We start from the raw sequence: 12,614 nt of genomic DNA, 5'->3' as shown, positions 1-12,614 counted from the left end.
GCGGCCGAGAGCGGCGCCACGTGACGCGCGCCGCGCCGCCGTGGCCACGCCCCAACGGAGGCAGCGGCGAGCAAGGCCGGCGGCGGCGCGGGGAGGCGGCGAGGCAGCGCCGGGCCGGTGGCCGCGCTACGGCGGGGCTGTGAGCGGCGGGGCCCGGGCCCGGGCCGGGGGCGTGGAGCGCAGCGGGCCAGGATGTCGCGGTCGGTGCTGCAGCCGAGCCAGCAGAAGCTGGCGGAGAAGCTTACCATCCTGAACGACCGGGGTGTCGGCATGCTCACCCGGCTCTACAACATCAAGAAGGTGCGGGGGCCCTAGAGGGGAGGCGGGGGGAGGAACCGCCCCGGCGCGATCTCCGCCGCCGCCCGACAGCCCGCCCGGGCCCCGGCCGGCCCGGCGCTCCGCCGCCGCGCGGCTCGCGGCTCTCCCCGGCCGCGCTGCGGCCTAGCTGCGGGGCCCGAGAGGCAGGGCGGGGAGGCGGCGGGAGCCGCGCCGCCGCCGCGGTCAGGCGCTCCGGCCCGCCCCGGCCCGCCGCTGCGCCGCCTGCGGGCCCGGGGGCGGCGGCGGCGGGGAGGGTGGGGCCGGGGCTTCCCGGGCGGCCGCCGCCTCGCTACCTGGTGGGAGGCCCGGTGCTGCGCGGCGCCCACAGGCCTGGCGCCCCCCGCCGCGGGGCCTAGGCCCGGCCCGGCGCCCGCGGCAGTCGGAGCTGCTCCCGCCTCGCCGTGCATGAGTCACGGGAGCCGGGAGTGGGCTGCTCAGCCCGGGCATTCCCACGCCGAGTTGCGAAACCTGTCGCTACCGAAGGGAAGGGTTTGGGGTAAAATTAGTAAGTTTAATTTCAATAAGTTCGAGGCGCGCGGTTGCTTAGCAGCTCCCGGCGTGAGATGGAGCAGATGTTTGAAGCCGTCGTGGGTGGTAGGACTGCTGCCCGCCTTCCCGAAATGAAATAAATCGGTGTTTGCCTAGGTGAGGTTGTTCGGCGGTGCAGGTCTCGGCGTTGACGAAAAGGGTGGGTTACGCCTCCGTGATTAGTTAATTTCTCTTCTGGAGGAAGTCGTTGTCCTTTTCTTTATGGAAAACTGTAGTTCGTGGCCATCCCCTGCGCCAGGTGCTTCATGTGGCCTTACCAGCTTAATTTACCTAACGTGCGATGCATTATCTGGATGTGTATGGCCCCTCAATCCACTTCCAATAATGGATATTAGTTAGGATTTTACTGCCTTGCCTTGAACACAGTTATTTTTGAGAGGTTTTTCTTATTTGAAAGGAAACGTTAGTTATTACGTTCAAGCAAAAAACACATCTTTGCAGGTTTAGCATTTTAAAATATCTGTGCCGTTTGCATGCTGGGTTCAGCTGGCCTGTGCTGCAGCAACAGCAGAGGGAGTTTGAGAGTTTTAGGTGCTTACTTGATTGCTCTGACTTCTGAACGCAGGTTTCTGTCAGGAGTTATCCTGCCTAACAGATCTGAGCTAAAGGATGTGTTTTCTCAAATTGTTTTGCTCATATGGGAGACTTGTGCTCTAGAAGTAGTAAGGGCTGCTGGGCTATACCAAGTGTAGTGTTCATTTTAATTAAGGTGGTGTTTCCAGGGAAAAAAAGCAAATCATTGAAGTATTCGGAAGTCAGTGTTGATCCAAAGCAATGTCAGCGCTTGATGTGCACTTGAGTGTTTCTGCAAATCATCACTGATGTAAATAGAGCATTTTAACTAAATTATTGCAAATTCCTATCTTTCTGAAACAGAAGTGACGTTCTTTTTAGTTTGCAGTTCTGTGCATTGGAAAATGGCTTCAACTTAAGATTTTTAACAATATAATCACACTTTTAACGCAAAACAGAAATTCCCTATTTAGGGGGAAAGCATCAAAATGGGGAAGTCATTTGTGTGTGCGCTTGTTAAGCTTTGAGAGAAATATACCAGGTGAAAAACAGGCTAGGGGAATTTTGCCTGCTATAGCCATGGTTTGAGGGGAGAAGGCAGGAAACGAGACAGTAAAAATGAAACCTCGTCTTGACATACAGCTATGCCTTAACTATTGTGAGTGCGGGCTCTGTTTTCATTACCAGTGTTCTGATTTGGAGACGCTTACTCATGTTAAGCGGTTCAGTGCCTACACACACATTTCTGCTGGCATGTTTAGATGGCAGAGTCCTGAGCACTCTTTGCCCATATGGTGGTAGCTTCTGCCATTACTCACGTTAGTGAAGTGATGCGAGTGGATAGGTTCTCAGTAGGGGAGCATCAGCACTAGAGGTGACACCAGTTTTTCCTGCAAATGCCATGAACTGAGTCCAAAATTGCATAGGTCTTACATACAGAAAGAGGAGGCATGACCAAGCGGCTTGATTATTGTGTGACGTATAGTTTTGCAAATCTGGAGGTGTCCCAGACACAACTCTGTGTATTCATATAGCTATTTGCTATTTGTGATTCAAATAGTTGTTTTCTTAAGCTGCAGTCAGTACTGCTTGACAGTAGTAACTGGCTAGCTCTGATGGTGAGCCCCAGAAGTCTTGGGATTGATTAACATGTTTTATTGTGGATCTCTGTTCCGCCCAGCTGCAGCGTAGCTGCCTGCTTGGAACAGTTTATTTTTCTTTATTTGTTTTTTTCCCCCTCTCTGAAAACAGTTGATTCCAAAACTGCTGTTTAAGTTTCTCATGCTTCCTCTATTGAAGATGATATCGAAACTCAAGTTACTAGAAATAACCACACAATATGTGGTATTGCGGTTAAAGGAAATGGTTAAGAGGTTTTTTTAATAAGAGGAAGTGAGAGGTGAAGTATTCGTAGCTGCCTTACAGATTGGTGTAGATGCTGTCTAGGGAGCAGAGATTTTAAAGGATTAAGAATTTTTTCGACTGTTAGAAAGCAGAAAAACTTTACTTCCCAAGGAATTACAGAAGTTGTTAAAAGCAGTTAGAAACTTGATATTTGTACTTCATCTTCCTAGATAAATTTCAGTTTAGATGTCATTGTGCTTATAGCTGCTAATTGTTCATTGTTTCCTGTTTATTGACTTTCTGTGCTATTGTAGTCTTCTGAAAGAGTTTAAAGTTTGTTGTTTTTAAGGTAGAGTATCTGAATGTGTGAGGTTTTGCCTCTGAGAGTGATATGGAAAATACAAAAAGTGGACTTACGCAGGTAATAGTGGATGATGAGACAAAACTCACATTTGATCTGTATGGAGGTGGATTTTTTGTTGCTGTTATTATTTTAAAGGCTGACCCTTTGCTTGCTGCTTTCAGCTGTCTTTTGTACTGGGACCAGTATTAGTCCCGAAATCAGAAATCTTAACCGTTGCTGTTTCTTTCCTGGTTTTTTCCTTCTACTTTTTAAGAATTTATCCTTAATTATCCAGGCTAGCAATTGTATTATTGTTTTCCATGTAACACTTTTGTCATTACTTGCCTACAACTAAGTCTCAATAAGTCAGAGACCAGGGTTTTTTTCATGCCATCCTGGCTCGGGTGAAGCTTGGATTTTGTGGTTACCTTTCAGAGCAGACTGAGACTGTGTTGGTAAGCTTTATGTAACGCTGTCAGTACTGTCAAATAAGTGTATTTTTCAAGAGTGATGACAGAGAAATAATCTTGTTTTCTGTGGGCCTGTCTCTTGTTTGTTTATAAAGCCCTTGATTACTGAGAAGTATTTACAGTAAGAGATTTCATCTTAAAATACCTGAAGTATAGATTTAGCCAGGGCAAGTAAAGAGAGTGTGATCTTGATGAATGCTGAAGCAGGGCTACTGTCAACAGAACTGCTAGGAATAAAAGTTAAGGTTTTGAATTATTTAGACTATATGTTATTCAAACATGATGAGTCTGTTATTTAGCATTAATCACTTTGCTAGCAATGTTCTGTTCTTCATGGTACAGGTCTTATGTTTGTGTGCAAAGTTTTTTCTTAAAATGCCATTAACAAAACATTCTTTTGACTTTCACAACTCTGATGATTACATAATATCTGAAAAATGAGAATCTTAAACCAATTCTTGGATATGAACTGCATAATCAAACTGAAGTAATAGATAAGGCACAGAATAAATATTTGCAGGGGCTTTAGCTGACTATCTTTTCTGTTCCAAACTAAAAATGTGGTCCCAATCCTACTGTGAGCACCACATAGCTTAGTATGAAGCTAGATTTAAAATTATTTAGCAGGTGATTAATTGCCGGTTAGTTCTTTAGAGATGCGATAGTGGGAATATTGGATTTTTACCTGTATTGAGGATGTTACTTGTTAGCCATTTTAAAGACTCGGTACTCTTTGGTTTCCCTATTTATTTTCTCTTCTGCAGCAGTTAAAGTACATACTCTTTTCAAAAGAGCAAAAGAAGGCATATATGCTGTGAGGGAAAGAGGAGGACTGCATCAAGTCTCCTATGGTAAAACGATGACAAGTTGGCCAGATCGGCCAAGGCTGAATAGAGGTCAAATCTTACTTCAACAGCCTTTTACGCTGCTTGTGAGATTGGGCTGAAGAAGAAGATCCCAAAAGCTCTAAAACTGGACTGGAGAGGACTTGACAAAGCCTAAACGTTGCAGGGGACATTTATAAAAGCCAGTCGATTGTTTGATTAGTAGAACCAGTTGATAATGTGTACTGTTTTGCTCAGGCACTAGAGCAGTTCTTAAGGAAAAAGTAGGAGAGATTTTAGGTGACAGGCAGAACATGGAGATGTTTCCAATCTGCAGAGCTCTGAGGTTTGGAAGGGTGTAGGATTAGATCACCGTTTTGACACTGAGCTCTGTGCTGAAGTGCAGAGCTTTGAGCTGAGATGAAAAGCTCACAAATAATCTCGTTTTGAATTGTAAGGTTGGTATTGGAAAGAACAGGTAACGTCTTCAGGTCATCAGGAGGTGTCTTTGGGTAGGGCACTATTGCTTCCAGTGCTTGATAGATGTCAGCAGTACTTTAAAGGTTAAGATGACAATATATGTTTGTCTTTTTGTGTCTGCGATCTTGGAGGAATGGCTCAGAATACTGTTCCACTGATAAGAAGAGGAAGCTCCAAACAAACTCACAGTCAGTGCTGGCAGTAGCTAAACAAATAAATAAATGTGTTTGCTCAGGAAGCAAACACAAACTGAAGATACCATGCCACATTTTTTTTAACTCAGAAAAGCAACTAATTTTGTGAAGAAACAATAAGACTTTCTAATACAATATAAAAATATCCCATGATATCTTCCAAAATATACAGAAAGCCAGGTGGATTTATACTTTTGCGTCAAGTGTAGATGCCAGAATTATCTTGCATTGTTTCTTTGTTTAAAAATACCAATTACCTGCCACCCCAATTACTGTTCATTTGCTCTGCCATGTGTTCACACAAAACCAAATCCATTTTTCGTTGCAAGAGATGTTTAAGATCGTGTGCAGAGGAGATACAGCTAAAAAGTCGTAACAGTTCCCGTTTTTAGATTCAGAATAGACAGGGCATTCTCATTGCCTTCCTTTCTTTTATTAAAATGTTACTTTATAAATTACATTTAGGCAAAGTTTTGTGGCAGTGAAACTGCTCTTCATTTTTTTTCTTTGTTTTTCACCTGCTCCATATTTGATTAATAGAACCAAGTGCTTAGTTAAGCAGGTGCTACAAACACAAGAGGACAATGTGAATTTATCACTGTACAGATAGCATCAAATCAAGCATATTTCTTTCATTGGCGAGGTGACAGGTCACTCTAGTATGGACAACTTAGTAGAAGTTTTACGCGTTGACTATAGCAAGGCTGCTAGCATTACCTCATCTGATTGTTCTCATGAACAATCTAAGGAAGTACAATCTGGTTGAAATTGTAATGATGAAGGCAGATGGATAACCATATTAGGGAATGGTTACAAAGATGTCCTTGTCAGACTGTGGTTCAGCAGGGTCTTTTGGGGACATGTCTTGCCTCTCGTTGCAGTCATTCTTTGTATTAACAACCTAGACGATGATTACCATGTGCTTAATAAATCCGTAGGTAGGAAACTGGGAGAAGCTACAGAAGTAATGAAGAACCTAACTGGAATTCAGTTTGAGCTTAACAAATTGTAGGTATGGTCTAACAAACTTGGAGGTGGCTGAGCAAGTATGATTGTAAGCTATTTTGTGCTTAGTGAAATTTAAAATACAAAATGAAAAGTAATGAGAGAGCGAGTCTGCAGAAAATGGCTGGGAAAGGGACATGTCAGGGCAAACGTGAGCCAACTAAGTTTCACTGCAAAAAATCAGGGATGATGTGAGGTTTGTGGACAAAATGGAGAAACTCCAGAGCAGAATAGTAAGACCAGTGATGCAGAAAATTTCACCTGTTAAGAAAATGGGAAGATTCTTTTTTTAAAGTAAATAAATAAGTGATACAAGTTTTTAAGTATTCAGGACTGCTGTAAAGATGAGGGGAATAGTTTGTGCAATTCAGTGTGGCCACAGAGATCAAGAAGTGATGGATTAAATTGTAGTGAGAAAAGTTCAGTTTAGAACTTAGAACTTTCTAATGAAAAAGGTTGTTAAATATTGGAAAAGACTGTGAGAATGTTTTTTAATGTAGCCTGTTGGAGACCCGTAAGTAAAGATGTGGCAGATATCTCCCAGGAGCAACATAGATAGAGTTGATACTGCTCTGGAATAGGACAGTAGGGTAGGCAATTTTTCAAGATCCTTTCTAGCCTTTTCTTCTGATTTCACATGAGTATACATTTTAATGGTTGGATCTCTGAGTAGAGATACGCTGGGATTTAAAATAAAGTATATACTTTAGGGTTCAAGACACACCAAATAATGGTGGGGAAGATGTGTTGCTTAGCTCTAGGAAACATTGGACTGACTTTTAACATCTTTAATTATAATTTTGATTTAATATGAAAGTGCATTATCTTTCAAACTTTTGAACCTTTGTGCATGAAAGTGCAATAGTTCTTAAATTTATAATAATTTAAAGCCATATTTTGGATACATGCAAGGCCTACAGAGACTGTCCAAAAATTAGTTAACTAGAGACTTTCTTCTGATTCCAGATCCTGGTTGGATCATGGGAACAATACAGTTTCAGTTGAATCTATTAGCATAGTTTATGTATCAAAATACAGGTTTACCTTTTGTACAAGTATCATTTATGTAACTGCAAACATCAATAATGTAACTTACCTAGTACAAGATTACCCAAGGGATACTGGTGTAGAACAGTTAAATTTTGGCCATAAAACATATTAAACTGTAATAATTTGTCCATGTGTGACCAAGTAATTCTTGCCTCTGCTTGCATAACTGTTAAGAGGGACAAGGCTTCATTCACAAATCTTATCTGGGTCCAGCCTATCTAATCATAAACGTAGGCTTCCACAGAACCTAAAATACAGCAAAGCAGTTGTGGTAAGCTTCATCAGAGATGTTAACGCAAATGTAGTGTGAACAGTTTCCTTACGTATTTACCATTCAAAACAGCTCTTTATTGATTATTCACCTCTCTCTCCTTCTTAGTTTTGCCTTTTCAAAATCTGAGATTGTCAGTTGGTAATCTCATTATTTTAAATGCGTGACAGAAACAAAGAATAAATAATATGTTTTATCCTGCAAAAATCTAGAGTTAATTATGAACCTGTCTCTTTGAATGTTTCTTTGCCACGTATTATTTACTATAATTTATAGCATATGTAGCCACAAACCAGGCATTCAAATTTATAGATACATTTTAGGGCAAAGTCTTTAATGCCAGCAGCTGTTACAAAGGAAGAACAACAGCTTTACTGTGCATGCCTTTCTGGCGTGTCAAGAGAATGTGCTGTAGTAAACTGTAAATGGTATGTACAGGAGCTTTTCCCATTTTTTTAACACAAGAATCTTAGTGTATTTCCACTTACTAAAGAAAGTTACTAACTCAGGGGATGGCATATTTTTGCTATTGTTGAAATTCCATTGATTTGCTGGCTAAATTCAGAGAGGTTTTTTAGTGCAGATTCATTTGTAAAGGAAACTTGAAGATGAGGCGACTTGTTGACTAAGATTATTTCAGTGTATGTTGTCACAGTCCAGTGGAACTGTGCTCAGCAGTGTTTTAACTCAAGTCCAGAGTAACAGTAAATCAAGATCATCTCGAAGTAATAAAAACATGTTAAATTGCTGCAAAATATGACTTGTTTTATGATCATCTGCTGATGTAGGAAGTTTGGGGGATGAAAATAGGAAATTACTGACTCAAAAGGCCCTGTTTCTCTTTTATTGGGAAACAGCCCAGCTAATAATTTGGAATAGGTTGAACTTAGCAACAAAAAGAAGAATATAAAAGGTATTTCCATAATACAGTAACAGTGTAGGCTTTTTTTAATCATCCTAAACTATGTAACTCAAGTAATACTTATCAATGTTCTTACTCAAGGACACGTGGTAGGTTTATGTAAAAGGCATGAGTGAAGTTTAGGTGTTCTAAATGCACCCTGTATGCTGTGCTGTGGCACTGACTTTTGACAATGATTTTACCTGAACATAAACTTCCCTTTATTCATGTCACATCAGCTGGATATATGCAGTAATTTTGTTGATGGATTTTTTTTTTTCTCTTCCACTGTCCTCTGCCCCCAGGTAGGAAGTAAAATGTTAGGCTTTGATTTTTGCAGTGGTAGCTGTAACTGTATTGGAGAAAAATGTCTCTGCTGTATCTCTTAATGTTGGTGTATTCTGAGCCAAAGGCAGTTGTACTGGATTCTGTGGTGTTCTTCACAGGTTATTTATCTTAAATGTAGACCTTAAGGAGGTTTTTGTTGTTAGATGTTTTCTTGTTGGCTGCTTCTGAATGAGTACAACATAGAAAGTGAAACCATGTAGTATTCTTCATTTTCAAAGTGAAAATAGTATAGAAGACCCCAATAGCATCAAGTGAAGAGTAGAGTCTGATAATAATCTAGTTATCTAGATTATTAGGGTAAGTAGGAAAATGCTGCTTTAATTTAAAATGTGTGGCATAGTGAAGCATCTCTAAAAAGTACATGTAGACAGATATCTCTGAAGTTTGATGAGCTGTGCATGTGATAGCAAATGAGTATTCTGAATAATGAATCTCTTAGCTATAGAAATCATTCTGTTCTTGTTAAGAGTCGGATGCACAGAATCAGATCAGGAAAATATGTTCGCTTAGTTGAGAGCTTATCATAGCAGGGTACCATTCTGAAGTGCTGTGGAAAGAAATGCTGTGTAACTTGATAGAAATCCAGTGCCTGAGTCCTTTTAATTTTTATTTTTATTACTTAGATTAGTCTCTAACAGTAGCTTTGCATCATCTTTTTCAGCATAACTGCTTGACAGCTGTTTAGTAATGTACAAAAGAATTTAGAGATGACTGCTGGGAGATTCTTTCAGTATAATATTTCGGGGCTGAAGCAGCTCAAATCCTATAGCTTCAGAGCTGTATTCCATGAATGCTGCACCAGTAAGAACATTGTTAATTCTTGAATTTCTTTTGAATGCTCAAAAAATGTAGCCATTCTGGTGTTTTTTTGATGTTCTTTTAAATTTATTTTAAGGTAAGAAATGAAGAAAGGTTATCGCAGCCCACTTAGGGGAAAAAGGTGATATCTGAGGCTGACTGAGAAAGGGCTACTGCATTTGGCTAATTCTCAAAATTCTATTTGAATGCTAGAGAGCTGTATATGGCAAAGTGGTCTTTGTATGTTGTACCACAATGTTCCTGCCTATTACAGTACTGACAAGGGATTTTGTATTGACTAATACAACTATTAAAAGCAAAAGCTACCTTTCTTATCTATATTCTAAGACCATTGCCCTCAATGTCTTTGTTCTTTCTACAATGCAAAATTGTGGTTATGTGCCTTATCACACTTCCACACTTGTGCCAAAGTGCTAGGGTTGGGGTTTGTATTTTCATTCTTCTATGCTTTCTAGAGTAAACCGTAGTGAGCCTGGGCTTCATAGGTCTGTTTGCCATTTTAGGAGAGATTTAGCTTACATAGACTGTTTTACGTGTGATGCTGAATGCAGGTAACAGTATGGATGAAAACTGTATTGATGCAGCAACAACTAGTAATCAAATAATACCCGTTCTTAGAAAGGAGCTGAGCTGCTGTGGAATGTGGGAGAGGGAAGGAAAAGGCATTGACCCACTTGTTCAGTGATGTCTGTTGTCCTCTTTCTATTCAGTCCACGTAGGTAGAAGCTGGAATTTTGAAATGTATGAAGGATACCTATAACCTTTTATATCTTGCAGCAGTCATCTTTCTTATGGATCAATCTTGTGTAATTTATTAGTAGGAAGGATTACAGTTGCTTTAAGTGTGATGTTAGCAAACAAACAATGGGAAGGAGCAAAGCTCTTTCTTGCATATTCAGATGTATTGAGGGGGTTTCCAGTTAGACTGATGATCCCATCATTTCTGGGAACTGAGTTCCAGAAGCCACATGAGGATGTGCATGTTAGTGTTTTCAGATGTCTGTTTCTGTGTGAATGATTTGTGTTTAAGGGCCTGGGTAGAACATAATTTTTAGTAAACATTTCAGAGAGCTGATTTATAGGAGGAAAACCATCTGTTGCTAGGAAAAATAAGGAGTGTATGTGGCAGTAGTGTTTGAATTCAGACTGAAAAATTTAGGAACTGAACAGTGGTAGATTTTTTTTGTCTCCTATATAACAGCAACCATATTGGAAGTTAACAGGCCACAAATATATGTTGTCTATTAGCTTGTAATCCTTCTTTTAGTAGAGATAGTTATATGATGTGCAACAAGGACAACAAATTCAAATAATCTGACACAGATTCTGACAAACCCATGACATCTAGTTGATTAAGACTTCATGAATTCGGAGTGCATGTTGTGTAATTTTTTTGACACCTATTTACAGTATAATTTTTACTTTTGAAATTGTGTAAAGACTTTATGTACGGAATAGGTCTTTGTGGCACGTGTTGTTTGCTGCTGTAAGAATATTGAAGCAACTATTTAATATCTAACTGATACTGTGGATGTTGCTGAATTTATTTTCATTATAAATTCCTCTTGTATTATAGATTTGATATTTTAATAAAATTCAGTGTTTTTGTGGAAAAATTAGCAAATGTGAGAGTTTTGGTGTTAGGGTAGTACATTAGCATACGTCATGATGGTCATGTACTGCTGGTAGGAGTTTTAGAAACTTACAATAATGACTCTTTTGTTTTTTTTCTTGGCTACCGTTTCTTTTCCAGGTATGTAAAACTTCACTGAGTTTCTCTCCTTTTTTCCCCTGTAGTTGCATGTGATGTTTGTTAACTCCTTTTTTCTCTCCCTACCTGAACTTAGTTTGGAAATACTATTAGAAGTTACATGTCTCAGTATATATGCAGCACTTTGCACAACAGTAAAATTCTAATAAGTACATGTAAAGTTGTTTGTGAGTATTAGAGTAATCACCATCCAGTAGAAAGTATGCTGCCTAGAGTAACAGAAGGTCGTAATGTTCTTTTGGATGTAGGTAATAGTGTATTAGTTCACTTAAATGTAACATATTTTAGAATTTAAGAGTAATTTGTTTATATGTAATTTTTCTCTCTTTTTATTACACTGCTTTCCCAGCAAGGACAAGTTTGGAAGGTTTGCAAAGCTTTTCACCTTCCCTTTGCCCGCTTGCCCGCTTTCAGAATCGGTCTCATACTCCATGACTTCTGTCTCTACAGTCCACAACTCGGTCATAGAAATCAATGTGGAAAAGTTTTTAAATGAGCTGTCATTTGAGTTCGCTATGTTGCGTAGAAATGCCTAGCATGTAATTTAGTTTTGCATGAGACACGAAACTCCTTTGCAAATTCCTATGAGGACTATAAAACTAAATGAATATTTGAGAAAAAATACAATTTGAGGACAAGTTTTGTCATGTAAGTAACACTGCTTTTAGTATGTTTCTTCAAACTAAAAGGTATAGCATGGCTTGCTAGTCAGAGTAGTTGAGTAGTGTGTCTGACAGCATGCACTGTAGCTGGCAAAAGTAGGTGCTTTGTCAGTTGTCTGTCCACAGAAGCTGTTCTGATATGTCTACCTAACTTACTTAAGAGACTTAACACTTAGTTGTGACTTCTGTTCAAATCGAAATTTAATGAAATTTCTTGATTACTGCTTTTAAAGCACAGCCTATGCTACTGTAGGAGTAAAGAAAATGAGCAAAACTTGAGTTCTTAATCTAAGGAAATAGGCAAGTACTGGTGGTTTTACTCTGGGTTGGAAAATTGTCTTGCAGTTAACAATTTAAAGAAAAATTAAATGCAGATTCGTGGGGCTTATAGTTTTGTTTCACAAAGGATAGTTTAATCATTTAATATGCCCAGCACTGTCCTCCACAGATGATGACATGATTGAATCTTCTAACAGTTTATTAACTCCAGATGAATACAACACTACCTCAAACCAGGAATAGCATTAAAAGGAAACTGTTTTTTTTCTCCTTCTTTTAGGATTGCGTTTTTTCCCTCCCTGCTGTTCTGCACTAACTGCTTTGATACTCCATGCATCTTTTTCAGTAGAAGAGCATCTCTGTACTGTTTCCCATTGCATATTTCAGCTGTGACAGTCCCTGCACTTTGCCTTTCATTTTATCACCTGCTCACTAAAAACAAACAAACAAAAAAAGAATCTTTCTAGTTTGTC

The 12,614-nt window shown here is 39.9% G+C and overlaps 1 protein-coding gene across 3 annotated transcripts in view; it reads left to right on the top strand.

Moving 5' to 3' along the window:
- Window positions 1-66: 66 nt before the first annotated feature.
- Window positions 67-12,614, top strand: part of NCKAP1 (NCK associated protein 1) — a 62,198-nt gene continuing 49,650 nt past the window's right edge. For all 3 annotated transcript variants that reach the window (XR_012650397.1, XM_075027947.1, XM_075027946.1), the window contains exon 1: window positions 67-300. Coding sequence is in view for 2 of the 3 variants with exons in the window: in XM_075027947.1 (XP_074884048.1) it covers window positions 193-300 (108 nt within the window). In the remaining variant the exon portion in view is untranslated. The remainder of the gene's footprint in view (window positions 301-12,614) is intronic.

This window comes from Buteo buteo, chromosome 5, assembly GCF_964188355.1.
Source record: "Buteo buteo chromosome 5, bButBut1.hap1.1, whole genome shotgun sequence".
NCBI lineage: Eukaryota > Metazoa > Chordata > Aves > Accipitriformes > Accipitridae > Buteo > Buteo buteo.
The sequence above is the reverse complement of the archived record's forward strand: the minus strand, read 5'-3'. Positions and strand labels throughout refer to the sequence as shown.